The sequence below is a fragment of the Lampris incognitus genome, chromosome 1 (genome assembly GCF_029633865.1).
Source record: "Lampris incognitus isolate fLamInc1 chromosome 1, fLamInc1.hap2, whole genome shotgun sequence".
In the NCBI taxonomy this organism is placed as follows: domain Eukaryota; kingdom Metazoa; phylum Chordata; class Actinopteri; order Lampriformes; family Lampridae; genus Lampris; species Lampris incognitus.
The window spans coordinates 122,415,029-122,442,955 of NC_079211.1; the positions used below are offsets into that span (position 1 = coordinate 122,415,029).

General features: G+C 42.2%; 1 protein-coding gene across 1 annotated transcript in view; it reads left to right on the forward strand.

The window, feature by feature from the left end:
* Nucleotides 1-108: 108 nt before the first annotated feature.
* The window catches only part of kntc1 (kinetochore associated 1), a 59,420-nt gene continuing 31,601 nt past the window's right edge, over nucleotides 109-27,927 (forward strand). The window contains exons 1-21 of the mRNA XM_056289229.1: nucleotides 109-240; nucleotides 466-586; nucleotides 2,602-2,717; nucleotides 3,043-3,118; nucleotides 3,399-3,476; nucleotides 3,560-3,594; nucleotides 3,679-3,789; nucleotides 4,566-4,656; nucleotides 7,484-7,536; nucleotides 7,646-7,758; nucleotides 7,853-7,907; nucleotides 8,002-8,100; nucleotides 8,209-8,252; nucleotides 11,098-11,104; nucleotides 11,173-11,228; nucleotides 11,337-11,412; nucleotides 18,785-18,910; nucleotides 19,213-19,379; nucleotides 19,504-19,615; nucleotides 19,836-19,979; nucleotides 20,091-20,147. Of these exons, the coding sequence (XP_056145204.1) occupies nucleotides 109-240; nucleotides 466-586; nucleotides 2,602-2,717; nucleotides 3,043-3,118; nucleotides 3,399-3,476; nucleotides 3,560-3,594; nucleotides 3,679-3,789; nucleotides 4,566-4,656; nucleotides 7,484-7,536; nucleotides 7,646-7,758; nucleotides 7,853-7,907; nucleotides 8,002-8,100; nucleotides 8,209-8,252; nucleotides 11,098-11,104; nucleotides 11,173-11,228; nucleotides 11,337-11,412; nucleotides 18,785-18,910; nucleotides 19,213-19,379; nucleotides 19,504-19,615; nucleotides 19,836-19,979; nucleotides 20,091-20,147 (1,869 nt within the window). The remainder of the gene's footprint in view (nucleotides 241-465; nucleotides 587-2,601; nucleotides 2,718-3,042; nucleotides 3,119-3,398; nucleotides 3,477-3,559; nucleotides 3,595-3,678; nucleotides 3,790-4,565; nucleotides 4,657-7,483; nucleotides 7,537-7,645; nucleotides 7,759-7,852; nucleotides 7,908-8,001; nucleotides 8,101-8,208; nucleotides 8,253-11,097; nucleotides 11,105-11,172; nucleotides 11,229-11,336; nucleotides 11,413-18,784; nucleotides 18,911-19,212; nucleotides 19,380-19,503; nucleotides 19,616-19,835; nucleotides 19,980-20,090; nucleotides 20,148-27,927) is intronic.

Genomic DNA, 27,927 nt, shown 5'->3' on the forward strand with positions numbered 1-27,927 from the left:
TATGCCAATGCTAACCACATAGCGCATCGAAGATGGCGAATATTTCATTCTTTTAACCATAAGCATGTTGATGTCATTCACATTTCTATCTAGCTGCACGGAGCGACGATGTGGAGTGACATCGAACTTTTAACAAACGAGGACACAAGCTTTGTTCCTTTTTGTGACGCGTCAAGGGAGGAAAATGGTTGTGGCTTGTATCAAGTGGATACGTTGGTCAAAATTTCTACTGCTGACAAGGTAAAACACTATTGACCACTGCGGGTTTTTTTTTTAATTTCCAACCGCCAGGTCGGAAACACACAAGATGCACAATGTCTTTTCTAAGTACAAGACAAAACAACACGTACGCTTGAATTTGATAATATAAGCACATTACTTATCTACTATGGCATTCATTGTAAAATATGTGATTTTATGGAAGATCTGTGTTCAAAGATCTTGAGTCTCTGTTGTTTTTCGCAGGTGCAGTCCGAACCCCATCTCCACTCTTCCTGTGGATCAAATTGGAGCATCGTTGCTGCTGACAGAACAGTTATCCTGTTTGACCAGAGCATTCAGACGGTCTTGCTGCACCTTAACTTCGGTAAACATATCTTCAATTTTGTCTGCTCTGTGTGATTCAGCATCTATTTGATGTGAATTCATATCTTCATATGGCTTGGTTGAAAAACTTAGTCAATATAATTTGTAAGTCAAAGAAGGCTGAGTCAGTTCATCTGGATACAACGTTGATTGACATATACCTTTATCCCAAGGAGTTGAATCAATTGCAACTGGACTTGGTATCTATCCGTGAAGACGTTTTGCCTCTCATCCAAGAGGCTTACTCAGTTCGTGCCTTTCTGACTAGACCAAGCTAGTCTGACATATACCTATCATCCCTCAACTAAGTGATATCTTCAGTCCAAACTGACTGCAGGTTATAAACAATACAGTACAATACAAGTGCATAACGACCGAAACCAACGACCAGTTTCATATGCAAATATGGGTGTGACCATTAACTAGAGCTTCAAAAGCCATGTGTACTGTTCAGAGGGCAGGGGAATGTTGCAATCACAGCATTGTAGGATGATGACAGATGTATAACGATGAATCCAACGACCAGTTTCATATGCAAATATGGATGTGACCACCAACCAGAGCTTCAAAGGCCATGTGCACTATTCACAGAGGACTTGGGGATGTTTGCAATCACAGCATTGTAAGAGGGCGACAGATGTACTCTTAGGCCCCCCCCCCTCCTCGGTTCAAGGATTGTTGTTCCCTCTTAACATAAATGGCCTCTTTGACTCCCCGTTCAAACCATCGTTCCTCCCTATCAAGGGTGTGCACATCCTCATCCCTGAAAGAGTGGCCTGTAGATGGATGTAGACTGCGGAGTCCTGGCCTAATGCATTAGCTCTCCTGTGTTGTGCCAACTTCTTCTGTCTAGCGTCTGTTTAGTTTCCCCTGTGTATAAATCACAGCAATCCTCCTGGCACTTAATCACGTGCACTACATTGCTCTGTTTGTGCCGGGGGACCCGATCCTTGGGGTGGACCAACTTCTGGCAATCACCACTGTGAATCACCACAGTGGTGATTCCGTATGTGGTGGGAGCGTCAGAAAAGCTGAGACGCGTATTTTCAAAATTCCGCGTCTCAGTTGCTTTCAAACCTCAAAACATGCTGCACCAGAAGTTGGTCCACCCCAAGAATCAGGTCCCCCGGCACAAGCAGAGCAATACAGTGTACCCGGTTAAGTGCCAGGAGGATTGCCATGACTTATACATTGGGGAAACTAAACAGATGCTGGCCAAAAGAATGGCACAACACAGTAGAGCTAACACATCAGACTAGGACTCCGCAGTCTGGCCACTCTTTCAGGGATGAGGATGTGCACATCCTGTATAGGTAGGAACGATGGTTTGAATGGGGAGTCAAAGAGGCCATTTATGTTAAGAGGGAACGACCATCCCTGAACCGAGGAGGAGGGGGGTGGCAAAGAGTACATCTCTCGCCATCTTACAATGCTGTGATTGCAAACATTCGTAAGTTCTCTGTGAATAGGGCACATGGCCTTTGGAGTGCTAGTTAATGGTCACACTCATATTTACATATGAAACTGGTTGTTGGTTTCGGTCATTATGCAACTGTATTGTACTGTATTGTTTATAAGGGGTGGGGATACCTTCAGTCAGTTTGGACTGAAGATGTCACTTAGTTGAGTGATGAAACTTACCAGTCAATTAACATATCCAGATGAACTGATGCAACCTTCTTTTGATATTCTTACCTGGATTATTGAGCATGCATCAAGATCAATTGCAATCAATGTACCCTGCAAACAATTGTCTTAATATCAATGCAAAGACATTCCAAGCCACTTAAAGGGTTTCACATGCCAGTGTACCCACTAGAGTAGGTCTTCACGTACAATATTGCCAAAGGCATAGTTTCACCAAAAAAACACGAGACTGTACATCCAACTAAATATCTGTCTATTTGTTATCTATCTATATGAAATTATGCAAGTAAAATATATCCATTTAGTGTCTTCCACTTTGACATGTCACAGCAAGTACAATTGGTACTAGAGAAGAATTTCATTTTTCAGAAACTAGCGTGGATGCCGTGGATATTTGTCTGGAGGGAGAGTTTTTGATGGTCTGTGAGAGAAATGGAAACCTCCATTTGATCCATGTTCCGCAAAAGAGGATTCTCCTCACCAGGGTATATAACTTATTCAATCTATGCATCTCACACCCTTCAGCCTTGGAGTTCATTATTATCATTATTTATTACATATTATTATTTTCATTAGTATTCGATTTTTTTACTGTTATTGTTTTTACATTTATTAGAATTATTGCATCCATTATTACAGTTGCTTCAGTCCTTACACTGTCTGTTTGATATCATGCTAAGCTTGAGTCATTGGCCCAAGATTTGGCCATGGTGACCTGGATAATTGAGGTTTTCTGATGGTATTTAAAACCTTGTATGCTGTTTTCAGTTCTGCAGAAGATTTTATTCACTTATAAAGTCTGTCTTTCAGGCTTTAGTCAGCTCTTCAGAGGGATATAAGAAAACGTATCATCATCTCATCATAGAGGAAGACAAGGCATCTTTTGGTAAGAGCTTTAGGAGCATATCAGAAGGGTGTGCTGTTAAAAGAACACCCTACGAATGAATGTAGGCTATTGCAGAGTGTTGCCCTGAGATGGCCTGGCGGCCTGTCCAGGGTGTCTCCCTGCCTGCCGCCCAATGACTGCTGGAATAGGCTCTAGCATTCTCGCGACCCTGAGAGCAGGATAAGCGGTTTGGCTAATGGAATGAAATGTGCTGTCCTCACAAAGTTGTGACAAAAGGTTGAATGTTTTTTGTTTTTGTTTTTTTTTCTATTGCTGACAGGGATGTATCATGTGTTCCTCCTCATTAAGGATGGATTTTACCATATCACAAACCTTGCTCTGGAGAAAATCAAAACAGGTAATAAGGGAAAGAGAGAATTTCAATTCATGTTAGAAGCTACGTTTTTACCCAAGGTAAACTTTTATCTTTCTTTTACCCAGCCATTGGCCAAATGAACATGGAAGCTTTGAAAGAGGTAATCAATTTTTTATTTTTTTTTACAAACCAGTTCTTTATTTTATAGAAATCATAAACCTGATCGCATATTGTCTGCTTTCAGCTCCAGTCTCTCATCAAGATAGACTTCTCCTCCACCAAGGATTTCCATGAGGAGGGATGCAGCACAGCAGTGATATTTAGTCTTAACAAAGAGCTTCACCTAATGATCGGGGTATGTGTGATGGAGACAAACTTTTCCCTTGCCACCTGTAGTTGGTGGTAAATTGCATGGTTTATAGTAATTGAAGACACTATGGTGGATTATTAACTGTATATATTATGTTGTATGAATCCTAGTTTAGGATATCCTGTTACTTGTCTCCCATCCCCACTGTCCTGTATCATTTCACTGAATCTACTACTACTACTTTCGGCTGCTCCCGTTAGGGGTCGCCACAGCGGATCATCCGTTTCCATTTCTTCCTGTCTTCTGTGTCTTCCTCTATCACACCAGCCACCTGCATGTCTTCCCTCACCACATCCATAAACCTCCCCTTTGGCCTTCCTCTTTTCCTCTTTCCTGGCAGCTCCATATTCAGTATCCTTCCCCCAATATACTCAGCATCTCGCCACACATTTCGCTGAATATCATTACAAAATGTGATAGTAAAACACAACAGTCTAATGTTCTGTAACCTAGACTAAAAATCAAAATCACGATCAAACCCCACTTTGAAATGTCACTGTCAGCTATTGTATCACAAGATTCATTGGCTATTTTGTGAGTGAAGGGTGTTTTTAAATCCAATGCACTAGAGGTGGTGCAAGACTGAAACCGAATAACACCCAAAGAAAAGTGGACACCTGGCTTCCTTTAGTTATTAAACAGTCAGCACATCTACAAGTACATAAAAAATTAAGGTCGTTGAAATTAAATTTAGCTATAAATGGTAATTTGTCATACACAAATCATTTTATCGTCATCATTTTTGTTTTGTTTTTTTACAGGGGAATAAAGAAAATGTGTTGACCCACTGGACGATGGACCCTAATGCTACTATGCACCTCACACATACTCTAGACTTAAGCTTGATCCCAGGTGAGTTCTTGCGCCATGTATCTAGGGCTGTCACAGTTATTACATAATTGCCTGGTCACAATTATTTGACCTGACCGTGATAATTTTGCATAATCGTTAGAATCCTTTCCATTCATTTGTATAGAAACAGCTGGATGAAACTAACAGAAATGTCATATTTCCATCACTATTTCCCTATCGTGAGGAGTTTCACCAGGGGGATGTAGCATGTGGGAGGATTACGCTATTCCCCCCCATTTCACCTCCCCCCTGAACAGGCGCTCGACTGACCAGAGGAGGCGCTAGTGCAGCGACCAGGACACATACCCACATCTGGCTTCCTACCCGCAGACATGGCCAGTTGTGTCTGTAGGGACGCCCAACCAAGCCGGAGGTAACACGGGAATTCAAACCGGCGATCCCCATGTTGGTAGGCAACTGAATAGATTGCTACGCCACCTGGACGCCCACCAACAAACAGTTTATCTTGAGACGCTTATTCTCTAATATTCGATGACTGCATTTTGATGAGCATCTGTTGACATTAACATCATGGACATAGCTGCAAAGCCAAACACCACAGCATCGCTGTGGGCACATTTTGGTTTTAAGCCAAATGAAAAAGAAGAGCCCAATAACTTGGAGGAGGCGATTTGTCGCATTTGCAGCTAAAAGGTGGCAGTCAAAAGCAATAATACCACAAATTTAAAAAACCAACTACGGATCCACCACCCCACCCAGTTCGCTGAACTTGGAAAGACAGCCACCGCCGCAGTTCCATCCCGGCAATTGGCTGTTCCTGAGGCTTTCGTACGAGTGTCTAAATATAAATGTGACAGTACCAGATGGCGCACATTAACAGACATTGTAACGCGGTATAAACCCAAAGAAATGCAGCCATTTAATATGGTTGAAAAACCCAGCATTTAAAGAAATGTTGCAAAAGTTTGACAAGCAGTACAAATTACCAGGAAAAACACATCTCCAAAACTGCAATCCCCAATTTATACAACCAAGGGAGGGGTGACATTCTCAAGGATTTAAAAGAAATTGACTTTTACTCAGCCACTACAGACATGTGGTCAAGCTCAAATATGACCCCATACCTGAGCTTAACAATACATTACCTCACCATTGACTGGACTCTACAGTCGAAGTGTTTTGAAACAAGATATACACCAGGAAACCACACAGCTGATACACCTGCAGAATGCTTTCAGTCTGCTTTGGCAGATTGGGCATTAGATGAGCAGAAAATGTCCTGCATGACCACAGATAATGGTTCTAGCATTGTCTGATCAATGCCAAGCCACACTTGGTAGTAAAAGAGTGCGGGTACTAGACTGGCCTGCCTGCAGTCCAGACCTGTCTCCCATTGAAAATGTGTGGCACATTACGAAGCGCAAAATACGACAACGGAGACCCCAGACTGTTGAGCAACTGAAGTCGTACATCAAGCAAGAATGGGAAAGAATTCCACCTACAAAGCTTCAACAATTAGTGTCCTTAGTTCCCAAACGCTTATTGAGTTTTGTTAAAAGGAAAGGTGATGTAACACAGTGGTAAACACGCCCCTGTCCCAGCTTTTTTGGAACGTGTTGCAGGCATCAAATTCAAAATGAGTGAATATTTGCAAAAAACAATAAAGTTTATCAGTTTGAACATTAAATATCTTGTCTTTGTAGTGTATTCAATTGAATATAGGTCGAAAAGGATTTGCAAATCATTGTATTCTGTTTTTATTCACGTTTTACACAACGTCCCAACTTCATTGGAATTGGGGTTTGTATGTCATATCTGCCCTGTGCAATTTTTGTTTATAAAGTCTAAAAGGCAAACAGAAATTAAATTTTTATACATATGTTCCGATATTCAGTGCCAATAAATGGCTTTTTCTTCATAAGGTATATGTGTATTAACTATGATGCGGCTTATACTATAATAGTGGCATAAAATGATCAGAAAGACAATTAAATTGTTAATTGCAATTATTTGTATGACAATTAATCCTCAACTAAAATTTCATGACCGTGACAGCCCTAAATGTATGCGATATATAACGTAACGAGCTCTTAACATATTGTCTTAAAGCAATTTGTTGTTTTCTTGTTGTTTAAAAAAATATCCTTTCACAGTACACTACTACTACTACTTTCGGCTGCTCCCGTTAGAGGCTGCCACAGTGGATCATCCATTTCCGTCTCTTCCTGTCCTCTGCATCTTCCTCTGTCCAACCACCTGCATGTCCTCCCTCACCACATCCATAAACCTCTTCTTTGGCCTTCCTCTTTTCCTCTTTACTGGCAGTTCCATATTCAGCATCCTTTTCCCAATATACTCAGCATCTCTCTTCTACACATGTCCAAGCCATCTCAATCTTGCCTCTCTTGCTTTGTCTCCAAACCGTCCAACCTGAGCTGTCCCTCTAATATACTCATTCCTAATCCTGCCCTTCTTCGTCACTCCCAATGAAAATTTTAGCATCTTCAACTCTGCCATCTCACAGTACACAATTTCTGATATTCTTTTTACATTGAAGTATGTCAATTGGTTTTTTTTTTCATGTGTGAAGGCAGTACAGCACTCATACACAAATATAACACAGTTATTACATTGGAGTAGTAAATAAGTGACTAGGACAAGTTTTAAAGTATAATAGAATGTATATGTTCAGTGCAAGTGGAAAAGACTGCCTTAATGTAAGATAATTGTTATCAGGATAACTGTGTTAAAGATAGGTTAGGTATTTGGACTCTTAAGAAAAGAAGCTATCACCTGCATAAAAAACTTAAGCTGGATGATTTCTTGTAGCTGAAATGATGACGGTTCCCTCATTTCTACTTGACAGGTGTAAGGAAGATCCAGGTGGTAGAAAATCTGATGTATATTCTCGACACTGAGGTGAGCTCCATAGTGTCATCATCAGCACCTTTAGCATCAGACATTTGTTCCCATCATTAAAAATGTGAAGACTAATTGTGAATTGTTTTTTTTTTCTTTCTTGGTTTAGGATGTACTGAGCCTTTGGGACTTGCATTTCCTCATCATGATATGCGGCTGGCCTGATATTGCCATTAATGACTTTCAGCTGACCACAGAATGTGAATCTGCATCTATGGCAGCGTATGTATCAGAATATTGTGAGAGAGCTGTATCTATCAATGTGTCCCATTTTAAATTAATCTTTTAAATGCAAGTTCAAATTTTTCTGTTACAGGCAAGAGGAGGGCAACTTGAAAATAATCACATTGACCAAGCAGAAGGAGCGCAAGGTAGCCTTGGTATATTGTTTTAAACAAATGTGATACATGATCATTTGAGCTGCCACTCTTAACGTGATATGGTGTTGAATTTTTTTTTGTCCAGATAAGGACACTCCAAGTATGCTCCCTGCCCTCCATGACTGTTCTTTACTCTCTGGATGTTTCCCCTACCTCCTGCCTTGTCCAGACAAGATTAAGCACGGTGAAGAATCAACTATCATTGCACTATTACAATATGAATTCTTTACTGCTATCAATAATCAAACACTTTGCTGTATTGTCAAGTCAGCTGTTGTTTCTCTGGTTTCAGGACACTATTTATTTAGTTGAGGGGATTTATGAGAACCCAGAAAGGTAGGATGTGTTATTTAAGTTGTCACAAAATATTTTGAAGTTATACAGTGCATCCGGAAAGTATTCACACCTCTTCACTTTCCCCACATTTTGTTATGTTACAGCCTTATTCCAAAATGGATTAAATTCTTTTTTTTTCTCATCAATCTACACACAATACTCCACAATGACAAAGTGAAAAAGGTTTTGTAGAAATTTTTGCAAATTTATTAAAAATAAAAAACTGAAATATTGCATGTACATAAGTATTCACACCCTTTGCTATGACACTCAAACTTGAGCTCAGGTTCATCCTGTTTCCACTGATCATCCTTGAGATGTTTCTACATCTTGATTGGAGTCCACCTGTAGTAAATTCAATGGATTGGACATGATTTGGAAAACCACACACCTGTCTATATAAGGTCCCGCAGTTGACAGTGCATGTCAGCAGAAACCAAGCCATGAAGTCAAAGGAATTGTCTGTGGACCTCAGAGACAGGATTGTATCGAGGCACAGATCTGGGGAAGAGTACAAAAAAAATTCTACAGCTTTAAAGGTCCCGAAGAGCACAGTGGTCTCCATCATTCGTAAATGGAAGAAGTTTGGATCCACCAGGACTCTTCCTAGAGCTGGCCGCCAAGCCAAACTGAGCAATCGGGGGAGAAGGGCCTTGGTCAGGGAGGTGACCAAGAACCCGATGGTCACTCTGACAGAGCTCCAGCGTTCCTCTGTGGAGATGGGAGAACCTTCCAAAAGGACAACCATCTCTGCAGCGCTCCACCAATCAGGCCTTTATGGTAGAGTGGCCAGACGGAAGCCTCTGCTCAGTAAAAGGCAAATGACAGCCTGCTTGGAGTTTGCCAGAAAGCACCTAAAGGACTCTCAGACCATGAGAAACAAGATTCTCTGGTCTGATGAAACCAAGATTGAACTCTTTGGCCTGAATGCCAAATGTCACGTCTGCAGGAAACCAGGCACCTCTCATCACCTTGCTAATACCATCCCTACAGTGAAGCATGGTGGTGGCAGCATCATGCTGTGGGGATGTTTTTCAGTGGCAGGAATTGGGAGACTAGTTAGGATCGAGGGAAAGATGAATGGAGCAAAGTACAAAGAGATCCTTGATGTGAACCTGCCGCAGAGCGCTCGGGACCTCAGACTGGGGCGAAGGTTTACCTTTCAGCACGACAACGACCCTAAGCACACAGCCAAGACAACGAAGAAGTGGCTTTGGGACAAGTCTGTGAATGTCCTTGAGTGGCCCATTCAGAGCCCAGACTTGAACCCCATTGAACATCTCTGGAAAGACCTGAAAATAGCTGTGCAGCGACGCTCCCCATCTAACCTTACAGAGCTTGAGAGGATCTGCAGAGAAGAATGGGAGAAATACCCCAAATATAGGTATGCCAAGCTTGTAGCTTCATACCCAAGAAGACTTGAGGCTGTAATCGCTGCCAAGGGTGCCTCAACCAAGTACTGAGTAAAGGGTGTGAATACTTACACTACCGTTCAAAAGTTTGGGATCACCCAAACAATTTCGTGTTTTCCATGAAAAGTCACACTTATTCACCACCATATGTTGTGAAATGAATAGAAAATAGAGTCAAGACATTGACAAGGTTAGAAATAATGATTTGTATTTGAAATAAGATTTTTTTTACATCAAACTTTGCTTTCGTCAAAGAATCCTCCATTTGCAGCAATTACAGCATTGCAGACCTTTGGCATTCTAGCTGTTAATTTGTTGAGGTAATCTGGAGAAATTGCACCCCACGCTTCCCGAAGCAGCTCCCACAAGTTGGATTGGTTGGATGGGCACTTCTTTGAGCAGATTGAGTTTCTGGAGCATCACATTTGTGGGGTCAATTAAACGCTCAAAATGGCCAGAAAAAGAGAACTTTCATCTGAAACTCGACAGTCTATTCTTGTTCTTAGAAATGAAGGCTATTCCATGCGAGAAATTGCTAAGAAATTGAAGATTTCCTACACCGGTGTGTACTACTCCCTTCAGAGGACAGCACAAACAGGCTCTAACAGGTACTATTTAATGAAGATGCCAGTTGGGGACCTGTGAGGCGTCTGTTTCTCAAACTAGAGACTCTAATGTACTTATCTTCTTGCTCAGTTGTGCAACGCGGCCTCCCACTTCTTTTTCTACTCTGGTTAGAGCCTGTTTGTGCTGTCCTCTGAAGGGAGTAGTACACACCGGTGTAGGAAATCTTCAATTTCTTAGCAATTTCTCGCATGGAATAGCCTTCATTTCTAAGAACAAGAATAGACTGTCGAGTTTCAGATGAAAGTTCTCTTTTTCTGGCCATTTTGAGCGTTTAATTGACCCCACAAATGTGATGCTCCAGAAACTCAATCTGCTCAAAGAAGTGCCCATCCAACCAATCCAACTTGTGGGAGCTGCTTCTGGAAGCGTGGGGTGCAATTTCTCCAGATTACCTCAACAAATTAACAGCTAGAATGCCAAAGGTCTGCAATGCTGTAATTGCTGCAAATGGAGGATTCTTTGACGAAAGCAAAGTTTGATGTAAAAAAAATCTTATTTCAAATACAAATCATTATTTCTAACCTTGTCAATGTCTTGACTCTATTTTCTATTCATTTCACAACATATGGTGGTGAATAAGTGTGACTTTTCATGGAAAACACAAAATTGTTTGGGTGATCCCAAACTTTTGAACGGTAGTGTATGTACATGCAATATTTCAGTTTTTTATTTTTAATAAATTTGCAAAAATTTCTATAAAACCTTTTTCGCTTTGTCATTATGGGGTATTGTATGTAGATTGATGAGAAAAAAGGAATTTAATCAATTTTGGAATAAGGCTGTAACATAACAAAATGTGGGGGAAGTGAAGGGGTGTGAATACTTTCTGGATGCACTGTAAGTGGGTGACTTTTTGTTTTTCCCCTTCAAGTGTCCTGCAGGAGCCTACATCCTCCATTGTCATGAGATGCTTCACAGAGGCTTTACCGGAGAACAGGTAACTCTTCTTTTTTTAAGATGCACACTTGCACTTATTCAAATATATATTTTAACAGTCAATACTATTCAGTAATAGCTGGCTAATTGCACTATTTACTATTCTCAGACTCAGTAGACTTCTACACAAACACATGTTCGAAGAGGCTGAAAAGTTTGCCATAACATTTGAGCTGGATTTAGAGGTAAGTGTGTCTGTCTGGGAAGAGTAATAGAATTTCAAGCAACCAATGGGTGCTGGGTGGAAAGCTATCTTTTAGCTGGACTGGCCAGTAGGCCAACCCTACAAATGTGACTGACTGACTGACTGACCGACTGAGCAACCACGTTAGCATGACTGACTTGAGTGATCATGGTAGATTAATAAGTCAGTTGCTGAATCCAAATGTCTACCCTCTGGACTTGCGGACTGAGCCCTCGCGGACTTCAGTCGTAAGTACTGTGACATGTTCACCATCATCACGTCAAGTCTGCGAGGGCGTGAGACTGCAAGGTTATAAAAGCTGCTGATAGACAGACCTCAAATCTGTTTCACTCATTGCTGTGGAAACATTCAAGCGACAACTACAATCATGTACATGGTGATCACTGCATCACTTGCCTCTGTAATCGTTGTGCACCTTACACGATACCAGAGGCCGAGGGTTGCCTGTATCTCCCAGTTCTCCCATTTCTTTTTGGCTTGCTCACTCAACACAAGACCATTTAGCTTCATTTCATTGAGAATTTTTCTGGGAAGAATCTACCATATTCCACAATAAAACAAGATGTATCATTCATTCATTCATTCATTCATCATCAGCTGCTTCTCCGGGGTCAGGTCGTGGCGGCAGCAAGCTATGTAGGGCACGCCAGACGTCCCTCTCCCCAGCAACACCATCCAGCTCCTCCTGGGGGATCCCAAGGCGTTCCCAGGCCAGATTGGACATGTAGTCCCTCCAGCGAGTTCTGGGTCTACCCTGGGGTCTCCTCCCAGTTGGCTGTGCCCGGTAAACCTCCAAAGGAAGGTGCCCAGCAGGCATCCTAATCAGATGCCCGAACCACCTCAACTGGCTCCTTTTGACGCAAAGGAGCAGCGGCTCCCTCCGGATGTCCGAGTCCCTCACTCTATCTCTAAGGCTGAGTCCAGACACCTTACGGAGGAAACTCATTTCAGCCGCTGGTATCTGCAATCTTACCTTTTTGGTCACTACCCAAAGCTGACGACCATAGGTGAGGATTGGAACGAAGATTGACTGGTAAATTGAGAGCTTTGCCTTCCAGCTCAGCTCCCTCTTCACCACAACGGTCCGGTACAATGTCCGCATTACTGCTGATGCTGCACCAATCCGTCTTTCAATCTCTCGCTCCATCCTACCCTCACTCGTGAACAAGACCCTGAGATACTTGAACTCCTTCACTTGAGGCAACAACTCATTCCCAACCCGGAGGGAGCAATCCACCATTTTCCAGTAGAGAACCATGGCCTCAGACTTGGAGGTGCTGACTCTCGTCCCAGCCATTTCACACTCAGCTCCAAACTGCCCCAGTACGTGCTACAGGTCACGTTCTGGTGAAGCCAACAAAACCACATCATTTGCGAAGAGCAGAGATGCAATTCTGAGATTCCCAAAACGGACACACTCCTCACCTTGGCTGCACCTTGAGATCCTGTCCGTGAATATCACAAACAGAATCGGAGACAAGGGACAACCTTGGTTGAGTCTGACACCCATTGAAAACGTGTTTGACTCTGTGCCGAGAATGTGGACACAGCTCTCACTTTGGTTATACAAGGACCGGATGGCTTGTAGCAACTGCCCTGGTACACCATGCTCCCGCAGTACCCCCCACAGAGTGCCCCGGGGTACACGTCGTAAGCCTTCTCCAAGTACACAAAACACATGTAGACTGGCTGGTCAAACTCCCATGCCCCCCTCAGCACTGCCGCAAGGGTAAAGAGTTGGTCCGTTGTTCCACGGCCAGGGCGGAATCCACATTGTTCCTCCTGGATCCGAGGTTCGACAGTCGGTTGGAGCTTCCTTTCGAGCACCCTAGAGTAGACTTTACCAGGGAGGCTGAGCAATGTGATGCCCCGATAATTGGAGCACACCCTCTGGTTCCCCTTTTTGTATATGGGAACCACCACCCCAGTCTGCCACTCCACAGATAACTGTCCCTGACCTCCACACGACACTGTCAACCAAGACAGCCCAACAATGTCCAGAGCCTTCGGCATCTCAGGGCGAATCTCATCCACACCCGGCGCCTTGCCACCGAGGAGCTTTTTAACTACCTCAGAGACCTCTGCCAGGGATATGGGTTGGGCTTCCCACGAGTCTTCAGACTCTACCTCCTCCACTGAGGACGTGTTAGCCGGGTTCAGGAGCTCCTCAAAGTGTTCTTTCCACCGCTCGACAACATCCCCAGTCTGGGTCAACAGTTCCCCTCCCCGGCTGAGCACAGCCTGAGTCGAGCCCTGCTTTCCCTTCTTGAGTCGCCGGATGGTTTGCCAGAACTTCCTTGAGGCCAACTGAAACTCCTCCTCCATAGCCTTCCTGAACTCCTCCCACACCCGAGTTTTTGCTTTCACGACTGCCGAAGCGGCAGCCCTTCTGGCCTCCCGGTAGCTTTCTGCTGCTTCAGGAGACCCCTGGGCCAACTAAGTCTGAAAGCCCTCCTTCTTAAGCCTGACGGCTTCCCTCACCGCTGGTGTCCACCAGCAGGTTCTTAGGTTTCTGCCTCGACAGGCACCGATGACCTTATGACCACAGCTCCTGCCTGCCGCATCTGCAATAGAGTCTTTGAACATGGCCCACTCAGACTCCATGTTCCCAGCCTCCCTTGGGATACACGAGAACTTCTTCCGGAGGTGGGAGTTGAAGACCTCACAAACGGGGGCCTCTGCCAGACGTTCGCAGACGTTCTTGTTATTGGATTTCTGTGCGAGTCATGGATTGGCCATAACAAACACCATGTTCGAACATAAGGTAGTTCATAAGTGTACTTGGTACCAGAACACCTTAGGCTGAAGATCAATGATAGACTTTGTGGTCATATCATCAGGTCTGCGGCCGTATGTTTTGGACACTCTGCCGTATGTTTTGGACACTCTGTCCAAAACATAATGCAAATCATTGCATTCTGTTTTTATTTACGTTTTACACGACGTCCCAACTTCATTGGAATTGGGGTTGTGTGTGTGTGTGTGTGTGTGTGTGTGTGTATGTATATATATATATATATCCAAGCCGCTATCCCAACCAGGGTCGCAGGATGCTGGAGCCTGTCACATATATACATTTTGAGCCTTTGCAGCCTCTCACACTTAAGCACTTACCAGGTGACGTCAATTAAGTCCATGAGAGTTCAGGGCTTAGGCCTTAGGGGGACATTGGGATTGGGCCTTTGTAGTCTCTAAACACTTCACTCAACTCGTAGGTGGAGATTTCCGACTGTCTGGTATTGCGAGACTATGGTTAGAGTGACTGACTGAATGATCAATTTGACAGGATTGGGCCGCTGGATTAGGTGATCAACAATGTCACTGAAGTTATATGAATGGCCGACTGAGCGCCTAGAAGCATGAGGGAGAGTGCACAGTTAAAGCGCCCCAAATAACAATCACTCAGACAAAACTCTCAGTGGCGAATTCACAAAAGGATTGAACAGCTTTTGCGGCTGCTAAACCTGCACAAATAAGACAAAAAGAAATTGTGTAATTCTCAAAGCATCCACAAAGTAAACGCACCCCTAGCTGCGTTGCCAAGCAAATAACGTCTCAGTGCTCCGGTGTTCCGTGCTGTTTGCACGTATTTAAATTAGGTAATATGCATACATTTGGTGCAAAATTTGCCCCTTTCTATGCATATGAGCCTCACTGCAAAAAAAAAGAAAGAAAAGAAAAGAAAAAAAAAGTCCAATTCACAAACACCCGTGCTAATAGCGACACGTGGTTATTGGAAAATTATTAGTGTCTTAAGAGAGTTGGTGGTAAATGACACCCAGACATTCCAGTGATCATGGCAGCAGTGACTAGCCAGGTGAAGGTATCATCATGCCAGGCGTCCTCGTGAGCAGATGTTTCACTTTTCGATTTAACTGACACCGAAATCTTTCGCAGATACAGGTTGCCAGGTTTTAACAATTCTTGCTATACTTGATGACATCAAGGATGACACTGAGCCTGCCTACTGTGTTCTTGGATCAAAACCACCATTTATACTTTATACTTATACCACCATTACTCTTTGGCTTTCCTCTTTTCCTCTTTCTTGCCTGGCAGCTCCATATTCAGCATCCTCTCAATATATCCAGCACTTCTCCTCTGCACATGTCCAAACCATCTCAATCTAGCCTGTCTTGTGTTGTCTGCAAACCGTCCAACCTGAGCTGCCCCTCTAATATACTCATTCCTAATCCTGCCCATCTTCGTCACATTCATTCATCTTCAGCCGCTTCTCCGGGGTTGGGTTGCGGTGGCAGCAAGCTAAGTAGGGCACTCCAGATGTCCCTCTCCCCAGCAACCCCCTCCAGCTCCTCCTGAGGGATCCCAAGGTGTTCCCAGGCCAGATTGGACATGTAGTCCCTCCAGTGAGTTGTGGGTCTACCCCGGGGTCTCCCCCCAGTTGGCCGTGCTCGGAAAACCTCCAAAGGAAGGCACCCAGAAGGCATCCTAATTAGATGCCCGAACCACCTCAACCGGCTCCTTCAACGCGAAGGAGCTGCGGCTCTACTCTTGCGCTCCCTCCGGATGTCCGAGCTCCTCACCCTATCTCTAAGGCTGAGCCTAGACACCCTACAGAGGAAACTCCTTTCAGCCGCTTGTATCCATTGTAACTTAGTACTTAAGGGTGATTAAAGCAGTTTCAAGTCTGTAAAACTTAAATAGTCCACTGTGGAGTTTATAAGCACATTACATGGTCATCTTTGTCACTCCGAACGAAAATCTTAGCATCTTCAACTCTGCCACCTCCAGCTTTGCCTCCTGTCTTTTCATCAGTGCCACGGTCTCCAAACCATACAACATAGCTTGGTCTCACTACTATCTTGTAAACCATTCCTTTAACTCTTGCTGGTACCCTTCTGTTACAAATCACTCCTGACACTCTTCTCCACCCACTCCACCCTACCTGCACTTTTCTTCTTCATCTCTCTTCTGTACTCCCCGTTACTTTGAACAGTTGACCCCAAGTATTTAAACTCATCCACCTTCGCCACATCTACTCCTTGCACCTTCACCATTCCACTTTCCTCCCTCTCGTTCATGCATATGTATTCCATCTTCCTCCTACGACTTTCATTCCTCTTCTCTCCAGTGCATACCTCCACCTCTCCAGACTCCTCAACCTGCTCCCTACTCACTACAGATCACAATGTCATCCGCGAACATCATAGTCCGTAGAGACTCCTGACTGATCTCATCCGTCAACCTGTCTATTACCATTGCAAATAAGAAAGGGCTCAGAAAGGCTCTTTGTAATCCCACCTCCACCTTGAACCCATCTGTCACTCCTATTACACACCTCACCACTGTCACACTGCCTTCATACATATCCTCTTACATACTTCTCTGCCATTCCCGACTTCCTCATGCAATACCACACCTCTTTCAGCACCCTGTCATATGCTTTCTCTGAATCTTCAAAGACACAATGTAACTCCTTCTGACATTCTCTATACATCTCCATCAACACTCTCAAAGCAAACAACACATCTGTAGTGCGCTTTCATGGCATGAAACCATACTGCTGCTCACTAATCATCACCTCTCCTCTTAACCTAGCTTCCACTATTCTTTCCCATAACTTCTTGCTGTGGATGATCAACTTTATACCTCTGTAGTTACTACAATTCTACACAACACCCTTATTCTTGAAAATCGGTACCAGTACACATCTTTTCCACTCCTCAGGCATCCACTCACTTTTCAAGATTGTGTTAAAAACAATCTTGTTAAGAACTCCACTACCATCTCTCCTAAACATCGCCTTGCCTCCACAGGTATGTCATCTGGACCAACCACTTTTCCACACTTAATCCTGGCTAATCCACTGCACTTCCTGATTCACTATCCCCATATCATCCAACCTTCTCTCTCCCTCTCATTTTCTTCATTCATCATCCCCTTGAAGTACTCCATCTACCTTCTCAACACACTCTCCTCACTTCTCAGCACATTTCCATCTCCATCCTTCATCACCCTAGCCTGCTGCACATCCTTCCCAGCTTGCTCCCTCTGTCTAACCAATCAGTATAAGTCCTTTTCACCTTCCTTAGTGCCCAACCGCTTATACAACTCGCTGTATGCCTTTTCCTTTGCCTTCGCCACCTCTCTCTTCACCTTATGCCATATCTCTTTGTACTCCTGTCTACTTTCTTCATCTCTCTGAGTATTCCACTTCTTCTTTGCCAACCTCTTCCTCTGCATACTTTTCTGTACTTCGTCATTTCACCACCAAGTCTCCCTGTCTTCCTTCCTCTGTTCAGATGAAGTACCAAGTACGTTCCTAGCTACTGGCCCAACAGTACCAGTGGCGGTTGTTGGTAACCCGGGACTGATCTGGTGTGGAAATCTGAGTTATGATCAGCACATTTTGTTTGGCAAAGGTTTTACGCTTGATAACCTTCCTGACAGAACCCTCCCCATTTATCTGGGCTTGGGACCGGTACTAAGAATGCACTGTCTTCTTCATTCCCAGTGGCTGTCAATACAGAGTGAGTCTTAGAAAAACGAGAAACATCCACACAGAAACAGATGAAAAAGGAGGGGGAGTTAACATAATTAGAATAGTTATACTTACAATTAAATTTAGTTCTCTTTGAAATCAAACATCCAAAGATATGATGGGAAAGTATTGTTTGTTTATAACCTTTTTTTGGCTGGACCACAACAGCGGGGCAGCCCTACACATGTGGTTGTCCGTGAGTGAGTGAGTGAGTGAGTGATAGTTTCGTCACCATTGGTCGGATGGCAGTTTGTTGCCCCATTGGCCACGCGAACAGTTTACTATTACGTCATTGGCTGTTCATGGAACCGATGTCAAAACAGCTGCTCTTTAAATGTAGTCACACAAAAACAGCCATTTAATAAATGTAGTCGTGGTCCACCCAAATATGTACTAGGTTTTAACCTAGTCTTGTTAACTCAAACATATAGCTTAACCGTGTCATATGCTGCTTCAGTACACTTTAACAACAAATATTATTGGGATCACTACAGAAAATTGCAGATTAACATTTAATATACAGGAATTTACACTATAGACACTACCACTAACTATCCCTGTAGCAAATTTGCCGCAATTTCAAACACTGATCATATGTGGTCCAGCCATATACTAGGTTTTTTTACCTAGTCTTGTCCACTGGACGCCATTGTTGAAGGACACATTTCAGAATAAATCTACTTGCACTTAGAATGGAGAAAGACCTTTTACAAATGGGTTGCTGCCTTCCATAGTGACTGGTAAGGAAACACCCTTAGCAGACAGTCAACATTTTACCAACACTTTACTGGTGGATGGTGGTTATTTTGAGAAGGGGTATTCACATATGATAATCTGACTTCTTTTTCAGCTTGTTCACAAGGTGAAGCTGAACTTTGTGCTAGAGAAGCTTGCTTCTGCTTCAGTGGGTGGCTATGGACAAGCTTTGTGGTCAGAAGTTGTGGAGGAGGCCAAGACAAACCTGATGAAGATAAAGGTGGGTGTTGATTAACTGCTTTTAAGAAGCACTTACCTGAAAAAACAAGGGAGGGAGGCTTTGATAATTTTGGTGTACCCAGGTATGGCGGGGCTACTTTCAAACACTTTAGGTAAAAAGTTCTCAAATGGGAATAATGGTTATATCTTGGTTTTGCATTATACAGAATATAATACTTACTGTTTTAAATGTTTGGTGAAAAATATAACTATTTAAGTTCCGGCTAAAATCAAAACCGATTTAAAATCATTATCAAATTTCTACTCTTGAGCAGAATGAGGAGTATTTCCTTTATTGCATAGGATAAGCAGTATGTGGTGGAATACTGCCTAAAGGCTCCATGGCCCAGCTTTGAGACAGCGGAGAAAATGCTGAACCTTGCTGCCTCACGATACTCCTCCTTGCATATACAAGAGGCCTTGGCCAGGCTGGCAACCTTCTCCAGCCTTTACACTATGGATAAGTTCAAGTAAATTTAATGGTTCAGTGAAATTTACTGTGATGTGTCAGTTGTATTTTGCTAAATATTTATTTCTAATTAGGTCATAGTACAGACTGTTGTATGATTTATTATTTTGTTCGGTTGTCCTCAGTGGAATCGCTTGGATTGAGTTCCTGAACAGCACAGATAGTATGGGAGATGTTCTGACCCACTTGAGAGAAGGAGACCTGAGGGGCGCACAACTCCTTTGGCTCAGACATGAGGTGACATTTTTTTTCTTTCTTTTTTTTTAGCAAATGGAAGATAACCACAGAATTTGTCATGGAAGCACTGGCACAGAGCTATATCAAAAATGTACACATTAACTCAGAACATTCTGGCAAAGACAACAGGACCAGTGCATGTACAGTTTGTTCTGTGAGAAGTGACGTATGATTTGCGATGTTGACTTTTTTTTCCCGCATTATTTTTATGGCGTTATAGGGAGAGATTGCAGGGAAATTTGATGAGGAAGGACTTGAATCTTTTCTGGGTGCAATCCCAGAGGACTTGCAGTCCCAAGATCTCTGTTCTTGGTTTAGGACTGTCATTGTTCCTTTTGTGAGGAAGATGCTACCCAACGGACAGGTAAAGATGCTCACACAGAGTCCAATGAATGTTATGGGTCAAGATAAGCTATACAATTTTGGTACCATTTTTGTCAGCGCTTTCATATCCCCCTTTATCATGTATCCATAGAGAATCTTGGCAAGATGGATTGAGCAGAGGGCAAGAAACCTGGAGTTGACAGAAAAGGTAACACAACCCTCTTAATCAGAAACTAAATTTGGATAAGATTAGGCTTTAATCAATAGTGTTCTCTTTCGTAACATTCGTTTCAATGTCTCACTATGGGATACACCCCCTCACGTATTCACAGAAGCACTTGTATCATTATGCCAGCCCTGATTGGCTAGCAGTCCTGGCATCTGCGTCAGGGCCCTCGCCTTATATGTGACCGACACAGGGGAGGGCCTTCCAAGATGGCGGCTTGAACAGATGTCCTTTTTCAAGCTCTCGCACCAAACCTTTACAAATAATAGGAAAATAGCTGTTTATAGGCTACTTAAATTTTACCTTTAGTTCACACAAGATTCAGAAACCTTAGCAAAGACAACAATTTTCTCTCGTGACCAAAAAAAGATCCTCGAAATGGACGAAAGAGACCACTGCAGTGCTCGACAACCCACTTGCAGGCAACAACTATGCTAAAATGGCTAATGCCGATGATGGGATAGCAGTGCCATTTGAAGAAGATTTTCTGGCTTTGCCGCTATCTATTGAGGGGACTCCCTGTAAATGGCCAGCTTCCAAAAAACCTCTATTTGAGTACAATAAGAACAACGATACTGATCAAACTCAAGATATTATTGGAGCTGTCTCTCAACTTATCAACACACGCTTTGACGCCATGGAAAAGATGATAGGAAATAACTCGCTGAAAGTTGAGGGCCTAAAGAAAACCATCGATTTCGCCTTACAAGAGATACAACACATAAAGAAGAGGGTCGACATCATTGAAAACAAAACCAACAAAGATGATTTGCTTTCTTCCAGGATGCAGGAAAGAATTGTGGAATCTGAACAATATTTAAGAAGATGGAACTTGAAACTTTATGGAGTACCAGTCTGTGTCCAAGGAAGATGTAAAGAAAGAAACCATCAAAATATGTCAAACGATCCTTCCAGAGGAGAAACACAAGTTCCTAGAGAACACTGATATTGTGCACCGTTTAGGGAAGATGCGAGAAAATGATCAGAAACCGAGAGGCATTATTCTTCATTTCATTTCAAGATCCTACAGAGATGCTGTATGGAAAGCAGCGAAGAATCACCCCTACCTTAAAGATCGTCATCTCCGCTTCGCAGAGGACCTGTGTCAAACTGACAGGGAGACCCGAGCTGCTCTCTGACCGGTTATCCAAAAGGTGAGGAGAGAGGGAAGGATTGCTTACTATGTTGGTTCTCGAGCCTTTGTGAACAGCAAAGAAATAAACATCCCGAAAGACTGACCCTAAGGCTGTGAACACCGCTATTTTGGTCTGTTTGGTAGGGGAGAATATTGTTTTCTTGTTCAGGGACTGTTTTCTTTGTAAAATATGACGGAGCTAGTCAGTTGTTATGTATAGGCCTATGTGATATGTTTTTTTTACTACACATGTTCCAAATAAGTAGCTTCCCGAGATAATTTACATATCTGACGATTTCTTTTCCTTCATTTAGTATTGCAAACTTGGTGCATAGCTTGGGAAAAATACAGTACACACACACACACACACACACACACACCCACACCTGAAGTTAATTCATTCTATCTAAACACTTTGTCGTTATCTTTAGGTTCACTTAATGCCAGGGGGCTAAAAAACATTACTAAATGTAAAGTGTTATTTTTCTTTTCGAAACAGTTAAATACAGATTTTTTTTTCTTTCAAGAATCCCATTCTACTCTTAATGATACCAATTTCTGGAAATGGGGAGATGATGTATGGTTTTCACATGGTACTCAACACTCAGCTGGTACACTTACTCTGAAGAACAGATTTGAAGGTGACATCCTTTTAATCAAATGTGACCCAGGGGAGCATTTTACTTTCATGATTATTTCTTGTTCCAATATGATGCTTTTCATGTTAACATTTATGGTTACCACACAAAAACTGAAAACTCCCAACTGCTATCTTGTTTGCAGAATAATATTAATCAAGGGCTAACTAAGTTTCCTAATGCAGTTATTATAAATGGAGGTGATTTCAGTATGGTTGTAGATGGCCACCACGAACTCTTTCCTCAAAAAATGACCTAGAGCTACTCATGCAAAGATATAATTTGATTGATGTTTGGAGAGATAAATTTCGTAATGATAAACTCTATACCTGGAGAAATAACGATTGTTCTAAACAGTCTCGTATTGATTTTTGACTAGTGTCTGATAATATAAATACAAATGATATTTTTGTAGATATTTTTCCCACCCCTTATACAGACCATAAGGCTATTTACATTACAGTTAAGTTGTCTGGTGAAAATAATAAATTTTTCATTGGGAAAACTTATTGGATTTTGAACAACTCCTTGCTTAGAATAAACACTGTAAAGCACAGAATTACAAAATTAATTAATTACTTTTTTTAACAAAGCCAAAAATTAAAACTGTTATGGGGAAAATTGGGAATTATTTAAATTTGAGGCTGCACATTTTTCGAGAAACTACAGCTCTAATTTGGCTAAAGTTAAAAAAGCAGAAGAAAATGCAGTTATTAATGATATTATGATACTTTCAAAAAAGAATCCAGCTAACAACACAATAGAAGGCGGAGTAACTATGGCAAATCTACAACGTAAGCTAGATGAAATTTACAAAAATAGGGCAGAGAGAGCCTTTGTGAGATCCAGGCTGAAATGGCTTGAGGAGGGTGAAAACAATTCCTCTTCTTCAAATTTGAAAAACGTGCTAAGTTAAATTCTATTCAGCAACTAAAAATATATGATATTATACTGACTGATTCAAAAACTATTTCTAACCACTGCTGTTCTTTCTATAGTAAACCCTATACATGTAATTATTCTGCACAAATCACAGAGCAGTTTTTAAGTCCAATTAACACTCATCGCCTATCTCCTGCAGATGGTAAAATATGTGATACTCCCCTTACCATTAATGAGGTAACTTTTTCCATAAATCACTTGAAAAACAATTAAGTTCCCAGGGACAGGCGGTCCAACTGGGGAATTCTATAAACTGTTCTCCAATGAAAGTGCCCCGTTTTTACTTAAACTCTTCACAGAAAGTATTAATCAAGGCACTCTCCCTCCCAGTCTGAGTCAACGCATACTTACCCTAATATCTAAACCCAAAAAGGATCTACTCCTCATTAAAAATTGGTGCCAAATATGCCTCCCTAACAACGATCATAAAGTCCTTGCCTCAGTATTTGCCAAGAGAATTAAATGTGTATCGGACTCTGTAATTGGAGAGACACAATCCGGATTCATGCAAAACAGACATATCTCAAACAATATACAATTAATCTTAGATGTCCTGGATTACTCAGATTTAATATCTGATAACAGCTTTATCCTTTTTCTAGACTTTTGTAAAGTCTTCGACTCCATAAAATCATAATTTTATCTTCAGCTGCCTTGAGAAATTTGGTTTTGGCACTTTCTTTTGTTGTGCCATCAAAACTTTATAAAGTAACTCTAATTGTTCTATTAAACTCAGAAATGGTACTTCTCCAAAATTTGACCTCAAGAGAGGTCTTAAACAAGGTTGTCCAATCTCGCCTTATTTGTTCCTTTTAGCTACTCAAATCCTTGCTGATCACATCACTATGAATAATTTAAAAGGAATCTCTGCTGCAGGAAGAGAGATCGTAATTAGCCAGCTAGCAGATGACACTACTATTCTTCAGAAAGACAGCAGTCAAATATCTTATGTCCTTCACCTAATTCAGTCCTTATCCAAAGCTTCAGGACTTTACCTTAATATTAATAAATGTGAGCTCCTACCTGTCAAAGATTGTTCAGTCGTTTCTATCTGTGACATTCCGGTCAAAAACAGTGTGACATATTTCGGCATAATTATTGCAAAAGATCAAATAGCAAGATGTCCACTGAACTTCGACCTCATAATTTACAAAACTGAAAAACGTCTCAATCAGTGTCTGCAAAGGGACCTGAGCTTGAAGGGTAGAGTTTTGCGATCAAAGGCACAAAGAATATCTTGACTAACATATTCTGCCCTATCTTTGTATTTAGACAGTTGGACGCTCAAATCCATTGACCAATTATTTAACTTTGTTTGGAGGAATTGAACACACTACCTAAGGAAATCGGTAGTGATGAATTCTTAAGAAAAGGCAGGCTTAAATTTCTTAGATTTTACAACCCTAAATCACACTTTCAAAATAAATTGGATCAAGTCCTATTTAAAGAATCCTACCTCTATTTGGAATATCTTTTCACATTATATATTTTCAAAACTTGATGATCTTAATTTTATTCTTCTTTGTAATTATAATGTTGATAAAATCCCTGTGAAACTTTTGGCATTCCATAAACAGATACTTCTCTCATGGGCATTAATCTACAAACACAATTTTTCACCCCACAAACTTTTCATTTGGAACAACAAATATATACTTTATAAAAACAAATCTTTGTTTTTGCAGAACTGGTATGACAACAAAAATAATGTTGGTGGGTCAGCTCTTCAACAAGGAGGGTCTTTTACTGAAATATGGAGAGTTCAACTTTAAATTTAACCTCGCTGTCTCACCTAAAGAATACACTGTTTTTGATGCTGTTTCTGCTGAAGTTTGTATGCTCTTTAGAAATTCTTCCTCTGTGGATTTAGATGACTCTCCATTGTTGAACACAGCTTACACTCCAGCTGGCAAAATCTGTTTTGTTGTATCTCATAAAAATAATAATAGAGCTTTTCATGCTTTGTTCCAACAAGATATAGTCTCTGTACCATATGTCATTTTTCATTGGAGTAAATTTATTAATAATATCTGTTGGAAAAAGGTTTGGATGTTACCACATACATTTTTGATAAATAACAAAATAAAAGAGGTTTCCTTTAAATTATTACACAGGTTTTACCCAACGAGTCAGTACCTGAGAAGATTTGTTGTTGTTCTTTGTGCAAAACTCAAATTGAGACAATCACACATTTATTTTTGGACTGTACCTTTTCCAGAAAACTTTGGAAGGAACTAAATGCTTTTATTATCTATAAAGTCTGTAATAATTTTTCCCTTAAATGGGAATATGTATTGTTTGGGTTCCATGACACAAATAGTGAAAGTAACAGTTAGTTTTACTTAATAAATCTCGTTATTTTTTTGCAGAATTTCACATCCATAAAAGTACATTTTTAAATAATAAGCCATTCTTTCCCGCTTTAATTATAGAAATTGAGAAATACCATTTCCAGAAGCACAAACAGAAAAGCAGTCGAAACATATAATGCTTGCTTACATTATAAAATTTTCACTTAATGTACACTGTAAATTTACCCTCTGGCCAAACTGCTTTGTTTTTGTTAAACATCATCGTTATTGTTGTTAATACTACAGTTCATTCATTTTCTTTATTTACTTTTGTTATGACCATCCCCTGGCAAAAGTGCTTGTTTTTGTTCAACGTTATCATCATTATTAATGTTAATACTACATTCATTTTCTTTATTTATTTTTGTTATGACCATCGAATGTAAAGGTGTAAGGTTGTTTATAGTTGATTGGTCTGATGATATACTATATGTACAATGTTCCTGTATCATTTGTATTCTTATTAAAAAAAAAAGTGACTGATGCAGCGTCACTCGTCATTCGGTCACTTCTTGTCGCTTCAGAAGCAAGCTGCTCTCACCCATATCTAAGCTGACTAGCTAAACTGTCCTCAGACCGAAGCGAACACCTCCATCGCCGGATGCTAACCGCTGAGATCCCGGTGGATTGCCTTCACCATAGGTAGTTTTTTACTCTGGCCTTTCACTAAACAGTGGAGTATTTCTGCTTCTACAAGCTAGCTAGCACGTTAACTTTGCTACTCTGAGCAAGCTAATGATACTGGGAACTTGCGGTCACCTCACCGCTTGTCCACCATTGGAGCTAGCTAGCGAGATTATCACTCCAGATAATTATTTTAAATTTAGCACGCCAGCTAAATGGATACAGCTGCTAAGCTTCTTCCCACCTTGGAGCAAGGTGATTCCACCCACCTGCGGAAACAACATTTCAAGAAAAGATGCACAACAGCTCTGCTCTGCGTGTCCAGACCCCATTTACTGCCCTGCCTTTGAAAACACCGTCCCAGCCCAATGGGCTGGCATCTGTTGTCACTACTTTCCTGGCCGATATCGTGCCCATATGCACACTACCCACCAGGAGAGACAGCTGTTTCCAAGGGCAAAGCACAAGAGCGCATGACGCAGACACCGTAACCCTGTGTGGTCTGTGGTGCATGGGGTCCAGTCTGAGAAGCCACCCAACACTGGAAATCTCTCATGTACAGCCTGCCCAGCCTAACCAAGAGCGCTGATGCCATCAGTCCCAATAACCTAAGACTCAGACCGTGTGTGACCCGTTTCGTTATGACAAAATGCGCCAGAGTGGACCTGAATGTGTCCACTCTCTCGGCTAACAGGCAGGCCGTGTGGGTGAGCGAATTCAATGTGAGACCCAGAAAAGCTATGTCCCGTCTGGGTGTTAACACACTCTTTTCCCTGTTCACCACAAATCCCAGTTCAGCCAGGTGTGCCAACACAATACCCGTGTGCATAACAGCCTCCTGCTCCAAGCGTGCCAGCAGCAGCCAGTCGTCCAGATAGGCGGCTAAGCGGATGCCTCACTCCCTCAGGGGAGCTATAGCTACTTCGACACATTTCACAAACACCTTCAGGCTCAGTGACAAGCCAAATGCACACATCTCCATAACGCCCATATAAACTACTTGGAGCTCTAGCAGTGTTTCTAACGCTAAAGCATTTTCTGCCGTTTCTCTGGGGGCATCATGTGCTGGTGAGGACGGACAATACAACCACGGTGGCCTAACCGCCAGGAAGGTCTTCACTCCCAACAGCTGCACCTATTGGCAAGCAAATTGATACTTTGGGGCACCACGCATCTCCCCTCGGTGAGAGCGATGCACGTCCCCGGGATTCAGAATTTGGGTGCAGTCCACTTGTCCAGACTTTCTCACTGGATAGTGGATGCTATCATGCTGGCTTACTCCAGCTCAGGCCTTCAGGTTCCAGCTTTGTTGCGGGCACACTCTATCCAGGATATCTGCAGCAGCTAGCTGGTCATTGCCCCTCACATTTGCAAGGTTTTATAAGTTGGATGTTACATCTTCAAGCCTTGCTCATGCTGTCCTGAGTGTGGGTTCCTCAATGGACGTGCCTCATCCACACACTTCTTTGTGTGTGTGTGTGTGTGGGGGGGTGGGGTGGGGTGGGGTGGGGGGGCTGGTGGTCAGTCATTGAGATAAGCTTGCCTGGCAATACAGGAGTCTCCATGTCCCATAGTGAGACATTGAAACGAATGCTATGAAAGAGAACTTTAAGTTACTTCCATAACCCCAGTTCTCTGAGTAGCATGAGTGAGATGTCTCACCAGACCGCCCTTCTTGCTGCTGGGATGAAGTGAGAAGAGGTGTGCTTGTTTTGAATGACGAGTGACTCTGCATCAGTCACATATAAGGCGCAGGGCCCTGATGCAGACGTCATGACTGCCAGCCAATCAGGGCTGGCGTAAGTGCTTCTGTGAATACGCGAGGGGGCATATCCCATAGTGAGACATCTCACGCATGCTACTCAGAGAACCAGGGTTACGGAAGTAACCTAAAGACTTCTCCCTTGAAATAGATTTTGCCAAGCATATACTGACTTTTTTTCACATTTTGGACTGACTTCATCTTTCAGTGATAATTCATCTTTGTTTGAAGGCCCTGAAAACTAATTTCCTTAAAGCTACATTAAATGATTTCTGACCATTAGAGGGCAGATGATACAGATACATTCAGG